The following is a 17,422-nucleotide window of genomic DNA, read 5'->3' as shown; positions in this document are numbered from 1 at the left end:
TTAATTTATACTTTTAAAACAAGTTGGAGAGAGGGAGAAAGTATCAAGTATTATTTCATGAGTAGTACCTATCATTTAGAAATATTTTCAGTGGGATTTTTTTGTTTTAATAGGAAGAAGAAGAAAGGAAATCCTTATGGATCATCTAAGACTCAGAAAACAGGTTGGTTGAAAAAACTATTACAGTTTTATTCTGTCTTTGAGGACATGAAAACCCACACACATGGTTAAAGAAATAAGGTTTAATAGCTTTAAGTTAGCAAATCTAACAGGAAAGAATATATTGTATCCTATCTCTTAATTCAGAATCTTCATAGCCAGTTTACTTTTACCTTTGTATCCCATCATTTGTCAAAAATTTTTTTTTGGCAACTGGAGTTTGAGTCACCACACTGCCTGTCATCAAGGAGAAGACAGCACCCCCAGTACCTCCAGGCCTTGCGTTTCTCATTCTGGGAAATCGGGGGAAGGATTGGGTCTCGAAGGTTTCAGAGACTCCTTAGGACACGGGATGCCCTGCAGTGAATCAGCTGTGGTCCAGAGAGAGGGCAGCAGACAGGACCCCTGAGAATCTCAAGGCCACCTTAGGGTGCCACCTTCAAAGGCTCTGAACCGCAAGCTGTGTGGACTCTTCAAGGTCACAAGTGCCCTGTCAGCTCAGATTAGGAAAGTTCATGCCCGGGTGGTCTAAACTGGGGATAATCTGGGGGCTGATGGGTACACAGTGCATTTTACAGGCACGGTGGAAAGTGTGGTTTGGGTGGTGTGTGCTGCTGTTGTAGTGACCTCAGCATGCTGTTTCTACCACACACCTGGAGAGTGTGGTTGTGCATGTGCCACAGTCAGCTGGCAAAAGGCATCCTGACCTCTGACTTTAGGAGGAACCTATTGTGGAGTAACCGTGTTATAATCCTGAGATATTTGTTTCGTGTTATCTTTATTCCAGACTGTTGGAAGCAGATCAAGTATCCCTTTGCCAGGCATCAGTCAGCTGAGTTTACCATCAGCTACAATAATGAAAAGGAGATGACACAAAAGTTGGATCTCATCACCAGTGATATAGCAGGTAGGTACCAAGTCTCTGTGACCCTGCTATAAGGTGCTGCTTATGGGAGAGGGGAGGCCAGGAAGAGAAGCACAACTAAAATCTTTTGTTTAGACAGGATCTGGTAAATCAGTAACGTATGACATTTTCTCTCTGTGCTCTATAAAGAGTCACAAACTAACACTGAAATATTTCCCCGAAGCCCCATTTAGCCTAGACTCTTACACCTGCAGGGCCTCTGACACCCAGAGCGATGGTCCTGAAGTACCACTGAAATTTGGATGCCCTTACTTAATCTATTTTTGTTACTAAGGTTTTGATTAAGGCACTAGGAAAGAGGGACTAGAAAGATGAATTCAGCAGAGCTCCTGCCCTGAAGAAAGAGGAAGAAGATGAGGCAATCTGTTAGAATGGCCTCAGGGTTTTGACAAGCCATTGTGGAGTCACTGGATTTATGAAGAAGGATCTATTGTTTGGTTTTTCAAAATGTCTAATCCATCAAGGACCAATAGTTTTATAAAATACAGTATAAATAGTAAGTGAAATTTTAAAAAGAAATTGAAAAAATTGTTTTAATTTTTAAAACTTTTTGGCCATGCCCTATGGCACATGGGATCTTCTTTCCCTTACCAGGGATTGAACCCCTGCATTGGAAATGCAGAGTCTTAATCACTAGGTCACCAGGAAAGTCCCACAACAATCATTTACTAACCCATATGCTCCAGGAACTCCTTTTCTAAGTGGCTTCCATCTGTGCATCCCATTTTTCAGGGCTTAACAGCTGGGAAGCATCCTCTTTCCTCTTACCCTACTTACATTGTTGGTGACCAATTCTTCTGATGGTGGTGGTTTAGTCGCTAAGTCATGTCCGACTCTTGTGATCCCATGGACTGTAGCCTGTCAGGCTCCTCTGTCCATGGGATTCTCCAGGTGAGAATATAGGAGTGGGTTGCCAGTTCTTTCTCCAGGGGATCTTCCTGACCCAGGAATCGAACCCAGCTCTCCTGCATTGCAGGCAGATTCTTTACCAACTGAGCTATGAAGGAGGCCATATTCTTCTGATACCTGTCCCCAAAGTGTGGTCCTTCCAAAGCTGCTGCTAGTCCCCTAATTGATGACTTTTTGGGTTTCATTTCTCTTTTTACTTTTATCTTTCCCTCTTCTGTCTCCTTCCAGGGTTACCTCTCGTTGCCAGTCACTTATTTAGAATCTCCATAGGTTTCTACACAATTAAGCCAAACTCCCTGGCAGGGCACTCACTGCCCACCACGATCTAGGGCATAGGTAACAACTCGCACCTGGGGCATGTGTTTGCATTCTTGCCCCACTAGCTGCTACCTGTGTGATCCTGGAAAAATTACTTAAATTTCTCTCTGCTTCAGTTTTCCGTTTGTAAAAGTACTATGAGGAAAGTGAAGTCACTCAGTTGTGTCCGACTCTTTGCGACCCGTGGAGTGTAGCCCACCAAGCTCCTCCGTCCATGGGATTCTCCAGGCAAGACTACTGGAGTGGGTTGCCATTTTTTTCCAGAGGATTTAACTAATTGATATATTAATGTTATAGAATAGTGCCTGGCGCCAAGAAAGGACTCAGTAAACGTGAGCTCTATGATTATCATTGTTGTTGTTTAGTCGCTCAGTTGTGTGCTCTTTCTCACCTCATGGACTGTGGCCAGGCTCCTCTGTCCGTGGGATTCTCCAGGCATTACTGGAGTGTGTAGCCATTCCCTTCTCCAGGGGATCTTCCTGACCCAGGGATCGAACCCGCGTCTCTTACGTCTCCTGCATTGGCAGGCAGGTTTTTTACCACGAGCGCCACCTGGGAAGCCCATGATCACCATTACCAGTTGTCATTAACTCCCAACTTATCACTCTGGTCTTTGCTTTCTATTAAATTTCTCCACATCTCCTATACTCTGGTCACACCACACTCTTTGTTCATGGTTGTTTAATAGGTTGTTCAATCACTTTTCCCTTTCCTGACAGTATTATTTTCAATTCCAAAATTTAGCCTTTCAAGAGCCAGTTTAAGCGCTCCATGAAGATGTTCCCTCATACCCCTAGGTGTGGTTAGAGGTAATCTCCGCCTCTCGAAGTGTGGTATCTGTGCTGCTTACATCCCTGTCTTTTTCTTCCGCCGGGTACACGTCAGGCACCGGGCAGAGCACTCCCTCTGCGGACAGCCGGGGTGTGGCTGGAGTACCAAAAGTCTACTCTTTGGGTTTCAGATTACCAGCAGCCTCTCATGATTGGCACCGAGACGGTCACCAGGAAGGGCTCCACCTTCCGGCCGATGGACACCGAGGCGGACGCGGCGGGGCCGGGTACCGAGGCCGGCGGCCACTACGACTGCCCCCTGCCGGCCGGCCGCCACGAGTATGCGCTGCCCTTGACCAATCCCGAGCCCGAGTACGCCACGCCCATCGTGGAGCGGCACCTGGCCCGCGCGCACACCTTCTCGGCGCGGAGCGGCTACCGCGTCCCGGGGCCCCGGCCGGCGCACAAGCACTCCCTCTCCTCTGGTGCCTTCTCCCCAGCTGCCGGCTACCAGCGGCCGCCGAGCCCCGCGCCGGCGGAGCCGGGCTACGACCAGCCCAAGGGCGGCGGCTTAGCCGCAGGGTGCGCCCCTCCCGACCATCCGAAGCCCCAGGTCAGCCCCGCGAGCAGTGCTGCCTACTTGGCCCCCCGAGACTGCCTCAGACCCCTCAACCCGACGGCCATGACCGCTCTTCTGTGAACACACACACTGTGAACCAAACTGCTGCTGCGGTACTGAGCGCCAGGCTGCGCGCCGCCCTGGAAGCCGATGCGCTCGGGAGAGTGTGCGTGTGAGTGTGGTGTGTGCGCGTGCGTGTGTGCGCAGTGGACCAGGATCCTGCGGGGAGCGCCCCCTCCACACTGTTTACAGAATTGTGCAGCTGGTTTTGTTTTGACCCTGAGGGCCAGTGTCTGTTGGGTTTTGTGGGCTCGAAAAATGAACATTTTCGGATGGCGTTTTCATTTCTCTAACTGTGATACTGAGCTGCTTCGATGTAAAAATGTGCAATCTGTACAGAGTTGTATTTAACAAGAATTAAAGTAACTTAAGTTTGCTTTAGCAGATTTTCGTTCTGCAGGGAGGTTAAGTGGGAGAATGCAGCTGTTGCAAAAACATATAATAGTTATGTTCACTTTTTAAATATATTTTATCTGATACCGTGTTAGCAGCAGGTCTGTTTAAACTTAATCTTGTTGTTATTATGGCTCATTTCCTTTCCTTTGATATGGAAAACTGAAAGCATTGTTAACATTCTTCTCCTGGAAGGAATGAAATTACTTGAAACAAGAAAAGCACACCAGGGTGGTTGTTTGCAATTACTATCAGTAGGTTAAAAAGAACAAACAAAATACAGGCACCTCGGCAGCTGCCGATTCCTTAGGCCCCACTTCAGGTGGGCATGCGCAGTGGCCTGTCAAGGGGTGCAAGGACCAGGTCTCTGTGGCCTGCAGGGGACCTCCCTTCCCTCAGCCTGCAGGACTTGGCCCTCTGAGCAGCTGGCCTTCCTGACACGTAGCTTCTTGTTCACCTCGGGCCTGGCAGATAACTCGCTTTCACATGCAAATCTGCCTTTTCAAACTGTCTGCAAAGCCAAATGCCCAGACTTAGAGCAACCAAAACTGCTCTCTCAACAGACAGAGTGAAGGTGGCACAGCAATTACGCTCTAAATTACTGTGTCAGATGCTTTTGTACCTCAGATGAAAAATATTGCTGAGGTCAGACGCCCACACTTTTCATGACTCTCGGAAACAGCACATTGTACTATTTGAAACACAAAAAAGTTATTTGAAGTGTGTTCTTGTTAAAGTGACTGAAGGCAAATCTACATAGGGCTTTTTCTACTGAGATGGCTGGAAAGCGCTAATTTTGTAAGAAAAAATTTTCCCTTAAGTAGGTTCTATAATTCCAGATTGGCCCTGACTTCAGCTGTACCTCGTTGTCCGGTGGTTTTATCTGAGTTTGCTTTGTAAGTTCACTGTGGGCGGGGGACGGGGGCAGGGTGCGAATTTAACCTCTTTTGTCAAAGAGGAAAGTGTATGTTTTTGTTTTAATGGAAAATGTGGACCAAAAAATTCTTTCCCTAAAAATGTATAATACTAGTTGTATGACACTTTCTGTGATTCTGAGGTGCTGGAAGGTCACAGCAGACTATCTGTGGTTACTATGGAGGACAAACCATTTACCTTGTGAGTTTACATGGTTTTCTACGCATACTAATTGTAATAAACTATGCCAAACCAATGTACAGACCCGTCTCTCATTGGTATCCTGCTTGCTGGCCTATTGAAGGCACTGGAGGCTCAGCCTCCAGACAAGGGCAAGCGGTACAATGGGAAGAGCAGACGTGGCTTCCTCTGGTTGGTCCTAAGTTGGAAATAGGGACAGAAATGAGGGAAGCTGTCAGTTATTAATAAAGTCCTAGCGCTCTGGGGTCAGTTTCAGGCATTTTAATTTGGCTTCCTTCATTGTTTCCAGAAGTAGTGGTCCAACTTCCTACAAGCCTGACTTACAGCAGGCTGGCCTCTCTACTGGCTACTATGGATAATGAGTTGGTTTCCTACGCTTATTGCTGTAGGCAGCCAGCCAGAGTTCTGTTTTATTTATGGTCTGCCCATGACCCATCTGTATATCCAGTTTGTCATTGCCTAACCCTGAGCCTCAGTTTCCTCATGCATAAAAACGATATGAGTGTGCCTTCCTCCAAGGCTCACAGATAAGAACTGTGACATTTGGGCTACATGTATTTTTAACATTAAAATACTAGTCAAAAAACCCCACACTTCTCTATGGTGGGGCAGTGTCCATCTATCCCATTTCTTTCCCGTATATATGATCCAATCATGACAGAAAGAGCAAGGACAGGACTTTGTTTTGGAACACCACTTCCTCAGGATGGCCTCACTGCGTAGCCCAGGATGGTCAGTGGAAAAGTCTGTCTGATACACCCAGCACAGCCAAGCCTAAACTACAGGATAAGGGCAGGAAAATACTATGCTTTTCTTTTCCGTTTTGCAAAATTAGCACCTATGATAAGGCAACTGTCTGTTTTTTTTTCTATGTTATCAAATCCTACTGGGAGGCAAAGATTGCAGTCTGTCACTTCTTACAATTGTGGCAGAAAGATATCTGCTTAGACAAGACTGCCATCCACAGAGGTTGCTGACGCTGCTCTGGCTTCTATTACTATGATTTACACGTGCACTAACTCATATTTATAATCAGCCTAGAAAACATCTAGAAAGGATGCTAGAGATTTCTCTTGTTTGTTTTGCACTGCTTTAGATTCTTAGCAGAAACTGAAATCATATTTATCACAATGAATAACCTTTCACAAAAACATCATCACAAGGCCTTTCATATATACATCAATTTAGCAATCCAAGTGTAGCCACCAGCTTGGCCTCATTATTCTCAAAATGCTTCTCGCATTTGTTTACGCACCAACTATTTATTAAGGTTCTGAGAGCCACACTCACCCTGTACTTCCTTGAGAGAAAGCACAAGCTTGGGCTCTCACCAGGACCTGGGAGAAGCTGAGTCCCACTGATGAGAAGCTAGGGTTGAATGAGTCCTCCTAGCGGTCTCTGCCCCCAAACCCAGCCCATCCAGTCACCTAGTAGTGCCCTTCTCAAAGCCACACTGCTGTGTTCATGGCCCGCTACTGATCTTTCACTTCCAACTATGGTTCTCTCACCCAGCCTCTCCTTGCTCTGGGAATAAACTCCCCTAGAGGTTTTCACTCTGCTTTTGGTATTCTGCAATTTTACCACTTGGGGTTGCTATAAATTCATTTGTATTCACTTGGGGCTTCCAGAATCTCAGGATTCAATATGAACTATGAAAAAGTCTCAGCCTCCCTTTTCCAATACTACTTGCCTCTGCTGTTTTCTTTATTCACTCCTGGGATTCCTGTGGAGGCTCACTGGGCCTTCTCATTCCATCATGTCTCTTCTTCCCTCTTATTTTCTCTTTATTGTTCTTGTTGCATTCCAGGTAAATTCCTGAAAGACAATATAGCATAGTGGTTGAGTGCATGATGGGCAAGGAACCAGAACTTCTCTGCACCTGTTTCCTTGCTTGTTACCTGGGGAAAAAATACACTCTCCCCTACCTATAGCTGTTGTATTAAATGAAGCTTTCAGAGCACTGTCTGACCCACATGCTGCTGCTGCTGCTGCTGCTAAGTCGCTTCAGTCATGTCTGACTCTGTGCGACCCCATGGATGGCAGCCCACCAGGCTCCCCTGTGTCTGGGATTCTCCAAGCAAGAACACTGGAGTGGGTTGCCATTTCCTTTTCCAATGCATGAAAGTGTAAAGGGAAAGGGAAGTCGCTCAGTCGTGTCCAACTCCAGGGACCCCATGGACTGCAGCCTACCAGGCTCCTCCATCCATGGGATTTTCCAGGCAAGAATACTGGAGTGGGGTGCCATTGCCTTCTCCCTGACCCACATGAAGCACTGTATAAGATTACATATTATACTCCAGTTTACTAATTTCCAGTTTTGCTATCTGCTATTTAATCATTGAGGTTTTAATGTCAATTAAAATTTCTGGAGGGTCTACTGATTCTTTTTCAAGTCTTCCCTTTTCTACAGTGTCTTGGTAATTTCTTTGGCTTTGATTCCTTCTTTTAATCATGTGAAACCTATTCATCTTACATTCTTTTTTATTTTGTTATCCTCATCTCATTGAGAGTAAGACCCACAAAGTCTGTGTAGTGATTTTATAAGGCTCCGTCAACACTGCCCAATGAAACTTTTGCAAGAACGGAAATATTCTCTGAGCTGCTCAGTAGGGTAACTACCAGAGTCACATGTGGCTGGAGTGAATGAAGAAAAATCTTTTTAATCTTGTTGACTTTTCATTTATTTAAATGTAGAAGCCAGATGTGACTACTGTTGGACAGGACACCCCGCATCGGGCTGTCACCTGTCTGACGTCATCCCCCACCTTGTTCACCCCAGGCCAGCCACGTGGAGCCCCTGGCTGTCGCCCACCCATGCCAGGGACGTATTCTGCACTTGCTGTTCTCTCCCTGGAAACCTCTTCCCCTGGACCGCGGCACAGTTTGTTCTCTCAGCCCCATCGAGTCTGTACTCCAGCGAAAGCCCCTTATCATCTTCCTGTCCTTGTCAGAAAACTGCACATTGCTCCCCTAACACGTTTTCTATCTCCTTTCCTGCTTCACTTTTCTCCTTGACGTGTGTCACTGTCTAATCCAGCACAGTTTTATTTTCTTGCTTATTATCTGACTCTCCCACTAGATCACATCCAATGAAGGAAATGACTTTTGTCTCTTTTGTTCCCCACGTATATTCCCAGCACTCAGGACAGTTTTCAAGGAGGATTGGCCCAGTGACTGAAGAAGTTCCGGAGGCTCTGTCCTGATTGTCGTTTCTACCAGAGGACTCTTGTTTGTGATAGTTTGTGTGGTTTCAGACTGCTGTCTGTGAGTCATCCCTCAGCAGGGTTTTTTCTTCCTGGTGAAAACTTTGTGATAACGTCTTTCTGAGGGGTTTTTGAATTCGTATCTGTTAGGTACACCAGGTAGGGTTGCCAGATAAAATAAAGGATACCTCGTTAAGTCTGAATTTCAGATAAACAAGTAATTTTTTAGTTTAAGTATGTTCTGTGCAATGGGACAGATTTATACTAAAAAGTTATTCACATCCTATAATATGGATTTGTTAAATCTGGCAACTCTAGTACCAGGAGTACCAGCCACCTTGCACCAGTTTTTAACTTTTGGATTTAACTTTTCAAAAACTGTGCAACACACACCTTCCTCCTGATTCCCACTTCCCCATCCACTCTCTCCTTCAGCCCCATGCAAAGCTCTCTTCCTTTATGACTCAGCTGGCTAGCTCTACCAGCTTTTCTTCTCCATGTGTCACCTAATGTCTTCCAAGCTGTTTCCCCCATTCACTGGGGACATCAGCTAGCTCAGTTCTTCTCCAATCTTTCTCTATAATCATGTGGAAAAGTTCAGTGTCAACATGGTAACTTTTATGATTTTTTTGACATCTACTCTCAAAACCTGTAGTTCATTCAAACCACCTCCATATATGTCCACACTTGTTATCAGCAAGAACTCCAGCTCTGACATCTTAGTAATTCTATCTCTGCTCAAAACCTCCTGTTCTCTTGATTCCTTAGCTTTCATCCTAGGATTCACTGATCTAAAGAAGAGATTTAAAATTTATTTAATGCCTAGATACCATCACTTTCCTCTGGCTGTTAAACTTTTTCAGTTTTCTTTTCTTCCCCATCTATCACTTAAACTATTTTGTCTGAGCATCTTCACTCCATCCATGGTCTTTCCAGGACTGACAACCTTAAGGCCCCAACGACAGAACTCCCCTTCAGGATGCCATCTTCCCATCTCCATCAGAGCAGCAGAACAAGGCATAACTGTTCAATGGAGCCTCTCAAGATAATCCCAGTTACCTCAGGCTCATTATTCCCTACCCCTTTACATGTCTTGGATCCACTTCTTTTCTCATCTTTTTTTGCCACTCTGCACAACTTCCCTCTAGAGATCTTGCCACATCTTTCATTTAGGCAAGAAATTAAAATCAGATCCGACAACTCCTTGTCCATCCTCTCCCCGCAAAACTGCATCTACTCCAGTCCTTTCCTCCTGTGCCGATGGAAAAAATATTTGAAACCTTCACACACCAGTTTCTCCCTCATTTCAGATTTTGCTTCAATTATTTCCATTTCCTTTATCTTTAATTTCTGTTTCTGAACTGATATCTTCCTCTTGACCTATAAATGTGTTCAAATCTCTCACAAGTATAAAAGGATTCTCCCTTAATATCCCAAGTCCTTCTAGTAAACAGTGACCTAAGCCTAGAATTTTCATGTGCCTTATCTCCCATTCATTCTTTTTTCCAGTGAAATTTTTATTTTCTATAATAGCCCTTTCCACTGTTTCAAGTCTTCTTTTATATTCTTTAAGGGCATTTTAAAAAGATCTTAATGACCCAGATAACCATGATGGTGTGATCACTCACCTAGAGCCAGACATCCTGTAATGCAAAGTCAAGTGGGCCTTAGGAAGCATCTCTATGAACAAAGCTAACGGAGGTGATGGAATTCCAGTTGAGCTATTTCAAATCCTCAAAGATGATACTATTAAAGTGCTGCACTCAATATGCCAGCAAACCTGAGAAACTCAGCAGTGGGCACAGGACTGGAAAATGTCAGTTTTCATTCCAATTCCAAAGAAAGGCAATGCCAAAGAATGCTCAAACTACTGCACAATTGCACTCATCTCACACACCAGCAAAGTAATGCTCAAAATTCTCCAAGCAAGGCTTCAACAGTACCTCAACCAAGAACTTCCAGATGTTCAAGCTGGATTTAGAAAAGGCAGATGAACCAGAGATCAAATTGCCAACACTGGATGGATCATTAAAAAAGCAAGAGAGTTCCAGAAAAACATCTATTTCTTATTTATTGATTATGCCAAAGCCTTTGACTGTGTGGATCACAACAAACTGGAAAATTCTTCACCTGACCACCTTATGTGCCTCCTGAGAAATCTGTATGAAGGTTAAGAAGCAACAGTTAGAACTGGACATGGAACAACAGACTGTTTCCAAATTGGGAAAGGAGTACATCAAGGCTGTATATTGTCACCCCGCTTACTTAACTTATATGCAGAGTACATCATGAAAAATGCCAGGCTGGATGAAGCACAAACTGGAATCAAGACTGCCAGTAGAAATATCAACCACCTCAGATATGCAGATAACACCACCCTTATGGCAGAAAGCGAAGAGGAACTAAAGAGCCTCTTGATGAAGGTGAAAGAGGACAGTGAAAAGCACTGGCTTAAAACTCAACATTCAAAAAACAAAGATCATAGCATCCATACCATCACTTCATGGTAAATAGATGGGGAAACAATGGAAATAGTAGCAGACTATTTTCTTGGGCTCCAAGATCACTGCAGATGGTGACTGCAGCCATGAAATTAAAAGATGCTTGCTCCTTGCAAGAAAAGCTATGATCAACCTTATTAAACACAGACAGCATATTAAAAAGCAGACATTACTTTGCCAACAAAGGTCCATCTAGTCAAAGCTATGGTTTTTTCAGTAGTCATGTATGGATGTGAGAGTTGGACGATAAAGAAAGCTGAGCACCAAAGAATTGATGCTTTTGAACTGTGGTGTTGGAGAAGACTCTTGAGAGTCCCTTGGACAGCAAGGAGATCCAACCAGTTCATCCTAAAGAGAATCCTGAATATTCAGTCCTGAATATTCACTGGAAGGACTGATGCTTTAGCTGCCTTTGGCCACCTGATTTGAAGAACTGACTCACTGGAAAAGACCCTGATGCTAGGAAAGATTGAAGGCGGGAGAAGGGGACGACAGAGAATGAGACAGTTGGATGGCATCACCGACTCAATGGACATGCGTTTGAACAAGCTCTAGAAGTTGGTGATGAACAGGAAAGCCTGAAGTGCTGAAGTCCATGAGGTCGCAGAGTCAGGCATGACTGAGCGACTGAACTGAACTGAAGTAAGGGCATTTTAAATAGTTTTCATATAAGTACTTCACATTTTTGGTTTAATTTATGCTTAGGTATTTTTTGTTGTTGTTACTGTAAATGGTCCCACATCCCTCCTTTTACATATCAAGAATCAATAAGGCCCTTGTGGAGAAAAGCATAATTCTGTTCTAGTTGTATGACCAAAAAAATATCATTCTACATCTCTCTGATACCATTTCCTTATTTCCAAATGGAGATCATAATAGTGTATACCTCATGGAGTGTAGTGAATATCGTAAGAGTTAATACATGTAAAACCTTTAGAACTGTGCCTTGCCCCATGACAAGCACTATGCTGGTATTAGCAGTTACAGAGATATATTTTAATATGGAATTAATTTTTTGTCAAGATCGATTTGTTTATATACTGCTCCTTTACTAAATTCCTTATTTCTAGTAGTTTTTGTTGACTTAGTTTTTTGGAAATGTGTTCATAATGCATGCAGATAGTGCTGGTGCAACCTCCTTTATTTACAGTCCTTCCCAGGTGGCTCAGTGGTAAAGAATCCGCCTGCCAATGTAGGAGACATGGGTCTGATCCCTGGGTTAGGAAGATCCCCTGAAGAAGGAAATGGCAACCTGCTCCAGTATTCTTGACCGGAAAATCCCATGGACAGAGGAGCCTGAAGGGCTATAGTCCATGGGGTAACAAAAGAGTTGGACATGACTTAGCGACTAAAATAATAACAGTAACAAGAAGAAATATCTCCCTACTAAGCATGATGCTGGCTTTGGGGCATAGGTTATGTTGGGCTGTATGTTATTATGCTATGTTCCATTTTCCCCCTCACCAAGAATGGGTGTTGAATTTTGACCAATGCCTTTTCAGCATCCTCTCTAGGATCCCTCTCTGCTGCTGTTGCTGCTGCTGCTAAGTTGCTTCAGTCGTGTCTGACTCTGTGCGACCCCATAGATGGCAGCCCACCAGGCTCCCCCGTCCCTGGGATTCTCCAGGCAAGAACACTGGAGTGGGTTGCCATTTCCTTCTCCAATGCATGAAAGTGAAAAGTGAAAGTGAAGTCGCTCAGTCGTGTCTGACTCTTAGTGACCCCATGGACTGCAGCCTACCAGGCTCCTCCATCCATGGGATTTTCTAGGCAAAAGTACTGGAGTGGGGTGCCATTGCCTTCTCTGAGGATCCCTCTCTCGACTCAGCCAAATGATTTACTTGATGCCCTAACACATGTGGTCATGGTGTATGAGTCTATCAAAGTGCTGCTGAAATCACAGTGATAATATTTTACTTAGAATTTTTGCATTAATACTTTTTTCAAGATAGCCCTTTCATTTTTCTTTGTGTCAGAGCTTTCTCCTGTTTTTTCTTGTTTGTTTGTTTGTTTGTTTTTTAGCTAGACAAAAAGAATTTAGAAGTCTTCTTTTCTTTCTAGGTTGTTCTCTTGCTAGGCATTAGAATTATCTGCCCTTTAAAGGTTTAATAGTGTTGCCCTATGAAACCATGTATGGGGGTAATTTGTTGGGGTTGGTAGCAATCTGATGATTTTTTTCTATTTCTACTCCTATGGATATCTGTTTAGATTTTAAAACTTCAGTTTTGGTAAATTATATTCTTTTAGAAAAGCTGCCAAAGTTATTCATATGGAATTGAACAGTCTTTCATTCTCCTTTTAGTTCCCTCTCTTTTTATGGCTATTTCTCCTTTATTTCTTATACTGAACATTTGCCTTTAGTACTCTCTTTTCCGTGGTTAGTATGGCCAGCACATTGTCTTTTGCCCCTGAAAAATCAGGTTGTTTTTTGTTGTTGTTCTACTTGTTTTCTGCTTTCAGAAGCTGATAATCTATTTTTTGCAGCTGTAAGCAAAGGCAAAATCCCCTTAACTATGGTGAGGATGACAACAGATAGGCACCCAGTGACAATGACTCCTTCCCTGGATGTCACAAACACTACTTACTAAAGCATATGGGGACCATACGCACACGCAGAGATTATCTGTGTGTCAGGGGAGGGAGGATGCTACAGTCTTAAGGATTCAGAAATCTGCTTATAACTTTAGGGGGTTCCTGCATTCAACAGTCATTCAAATACAAAAAAAGTATTTCTATTGAAGCTCAAATCCAGCTCATTTTTTTCCAACCATCATTGTTAAAAAACAACGTAGAATCAATCATAGGTTCCATTAATCCTTGCACCATTTAAGAAAAATAAAAATAACTGTCGGGAGAGCAAGACTGAAAAATTGGTAATTTCATCTGTATTTCCTTTTATGGCCTATTAAAGATGAATCAAGACAGGGATTTGAGTCCTGCTTTTGACACTTATACTATCCATATGACTCTGGAAAGTAATATCTTTCCTAGTGCTCAGTATGTTCATTCTCATAATAAAGAGTATTTTATTTGATAATCCTCATAAAGCCTTCCAGCTCTAACAATAGGTCGAAGTAGAATATCCCATTTGGAATCTTCTGCCCCCTGCTGGCATTTTATCAAACTTCAGATTTTACCTTTCCAACACACAGAATCTAAGTTTTAGTTGTCTGTTTCACATATTGTGTATCTAATTTTCCTTCTTACAGTCTATTCATCTATCATCCTACTTAAAGGCCAGAGGTCTTTCTTTTAGAACCAAATACCCTCTTGAACTTTAAAACAATCTTGTTCCTTTTGCTGTTTAAATCTTCCTTCTCCCCTGATTTCTTTTAAAGTTTTGTTGCAATCTCCACTATTGGGATAGATTTTTGTTATTTTTTATGGTTCTATTTTTACTTTATAAAATTTGAGGCTATTTTAAATTGGTATATACAGATCAGAATTACTTTAACATTGGAATGTGAAGGACACAAAAAAGAGGAATAAACTTAACCAAGGAGTCAAAAGACCTGAAAGCAGAAAACTATAAAACAGTGATAAAGGAAACTGAAGATGATTCAAAGAAATGGGAGGATATCCCATGCTCTTGGATTGTAAGAATTAATATTGTTAAAACAGCTATACTATACAAATTTAATGTGATCCCTATCAAAACACCCATGACATTTCTCACAGAACTAGAATAAATAATAGTAAAACTTATATGGAACCACAAATAACCCCAAAGTGTCAAAACGATTGTGTGGAAAAAGAACAAAGGTGGAGGCATAATCTTTCCAGACTTCAGACAGTAATACAAAGCTACAGTAATCAAAACAGCAGGTACTGGTACAAAAACAGACATATAGATCAATGGAAAAGAACAGCCCAGAAATAAACTCACACACCTATGGTCAATTAATCCACAACAAAGGAAACAAGAAAATATAATGAGTAAAAGACAGTCTCTTCAGCAAGTGGTTGTTGGAAAAGTTGGACAGCCACAGGTAAATCAAGGAAATTAGAACACTTCCTCACACCACATGCAAAAATAAACTCAAAATGGTTTGCCATGACACTATAAAACTCCGAGGAGATAACAAAACATTCTCAGACATAAATTGTAGCAGTATTTTCTTAGATCAGTTTCCCAAGGCAAAAGAAATAAAAGCAAAAATAAACAAATTAAAGGCTTTTGCATAGCAAAGGAAATCATTAACAAAAGACAACATACAGAATAGGAAAAAATATCTGCAAACAATTCAACTGACAATAGTATCCAAAATAGATACAAACAGTAACCCAATATCAAAAAAAATCAAACCCAATTAAAAAATGCACAGAAACACTAAATAGACATTTCTCCAAAAAAGATACATAGACAATTCTCCAAAGACATATGCATGGCCAAAAGGCACATGAAAAGATGCTAAACCTTGCTAATTATTAGAGATATGCAAATTAAAACCATAATGTGGTATCACTTCACACCAGTCAGAATGGCCATCATCAAAAAGTATACAAGTAATAAATACTGAAGGGAATGTGGAGAAAAGGAAACCCTCCTACACTGTTGGTGGAAATGTAAATTGGTATAGCCAATATGCAAAATGGTATGAAAGTTTCTTAAACAACTAAAAATAGAGCTACCATATGATCCAGCAACCCCACTCCTGGGCATATATCCAGAAACTAGGAAAACTAATTTGAAAAGATACATGCACCCCAATATTCACAGCAGCACTATTTATAACAGCCAAGACATGGAAACAACCCTAATGCCCATCAACAACTGAATGGTTTAAGAAGATGTGGTATATGTATACAATGGAATACTGTTCCACCATAAAAAAGAATGAAATATTGCTCTTTGCCGCAACATGAATCAAACTAGAGAATATCACGCTAACTGAAGTAAGTCAAACAAAGACAAATATTATATCATTTAATTGTGAAATCTAAAAAATAATACAAACGAATCTATACACAAAATAGAAACAGACTCAAGGACACAGAAAACAAACTTACGGTTATTACCAAAGAGGAGAGGGAAAGGGGAGGGATAAATTAAGAGTATGGAATTAACAAATACAAATTACTATATATAAAATAGATAATAACGATTTACTTTATAGCGGAGGGAACTACACTCACTATCTTGTAGTAACTTAGAAAATTACCTGAAGAAAAAATATATATAACTGAATCACTTTGTTGTACACCCGAAACCAAAACAATATTGTAAACCAACTATAAACAATAAGAATATAAATAGTTTCTCCATGCCTGATAATGCTTTTGTTCCTTTAAGTCTATTCTCTCTAAGATGAATGTAACTATCTCAGCTTGCCTTTGGAGACTATATACCCAGTTTATCTTTATCTTTTCACTTTCAAACTTTCTGTATCCTTAGGTGTGTTCCTTATAACTTTTTGTTGTTTTTCTAATTTGAATTCTTTCTCTTAATGGAGAGTTTTAGTCCTTGATCAAGGACTTTCAAAATCTAATCCCAGTAGCACTCTCTTGCTTTCTGCCAGGATACGCTAGCTACTTCTTACATTTTTGATATCTAGTCTTCTTTCCCCCTTACCAAGCCCAGCACATTTGCAGCCAGGAATTAACCCTAGTTATAGACCTGGCAGCAAAGAGAGGAGACAGGCAGTTACTCTCTGAGGGGAGGAGGGTGGGAAGAGGAGGAAAGGCGGGTAGCAGCCTCGCAGCATCTTCTAGCATAAGCTGAGGTGACTTGGTAGGAAGGGTGGGCTACTTTCCCAAGACTACAGGATGCAGTAGGGAGTGCAGAGCCAGCATCCTCAGGGGAATCCATTCAGGTGTCCCCATGGCATGTTTCAAGGTTCTAGGTTTTCCCTACCAGCATCCTGAATTTTCACAAAATAAAATTTGGCTGAACATTCAAGTCCCTGAAGCTCTGTGACTATAACAATTAGAGGTTTGACCTGAATCTCGGCTTTTTCAACCTTTCCATTGCAGGAGAAAAGACCTCCTTGTGAGTTCCCCTTGTGAGCTCCTTTTGATTATCCCCTTGTGAGAATGGCCTCTGTTCATTTTGAAGGCAAACCATTCACTATCACAGTAATCCAAGTCTATGCCTCAACCAGTAATGCTGAAGAAGCTGAAGTTGAATGGTTCCATGAAGACCTACAAGACCTTCTAGAACTAACACCCAAAAAAGATGAACTTTTCATTATAGGGGACTGGAATGCAAAAGTAGGAAGTCAAGAAACACCTGGAGTAACAGACAAATTTGGCCTTGGAGTACAGAATGAAGCAGGGCAAAGACTAATAGAGTTTTGCCAAGAGAACACACTGGTCATAGCAAACACCCTCTTCCAACAACAAGAGAAGACTCTACACATGAACATCACTAGATGGTCAACACTGAAATCAGACTGATTATATTCTTTGCATCCAAAGAGAGAAAAGCTCTATATAGTCAGCAAAAACAA

At 42.2% G+C, this 17,422-nt stretch overlaps 1 protein-coding gene across 2 annotated transcripts in view; it reads left to right on the top strand.

Annotated features, from left to right (window-relative positions):
- The window catches only part of DCBLD1 (discoidin, CUB and LCCL domain containing 1), a 75,772-nt gene extending 70,448 nt beyond the window's left edge, over positions 1–5,324 (top strand). For both annotated transcript variants that reach the window (XM_070795919.1, XM_070795918.1), the window contains exons 13-15: positions 114–163; positions 947–1,066; positions 3,273–5,324. In XM_070795919.1, coding sequence (XP_070652020.1) covers positions 114–163; positions 947–1,066; positions 3,273–3,781 — 679 coding nt within the window. In that variant the 3' untranslated portion in view covers positions 3,782–5,324. The remainder of the gene's footprint in view (positions 1–113; positions 164–946; positions 1,067–3,272) is intronic.
- The last annotated feature ends 12,098 nt before the right edge of the window (positions 5,325–17,422 follow it).

This window comes from Bos indicus, chromosome 9 (genome assembly GCF_029378745.1).
Source record: "Bos indicus isolate NIAB-ARS_2022 breed Sahiwal x Tharparkar chromosome 9, NIAB-ARS_B.indTharparkar_mat_pri_1.0, whole genome shotgun sequence".
Lineage (NCBI taxonomy): Eukaryota > Metazoa > Chordata > Mammalia > Artiodactyla > Bovidae > Bos > Bos indicus.
This window is presented reverse-complemented; position numbering and strand designations above follow the sequence as displayed.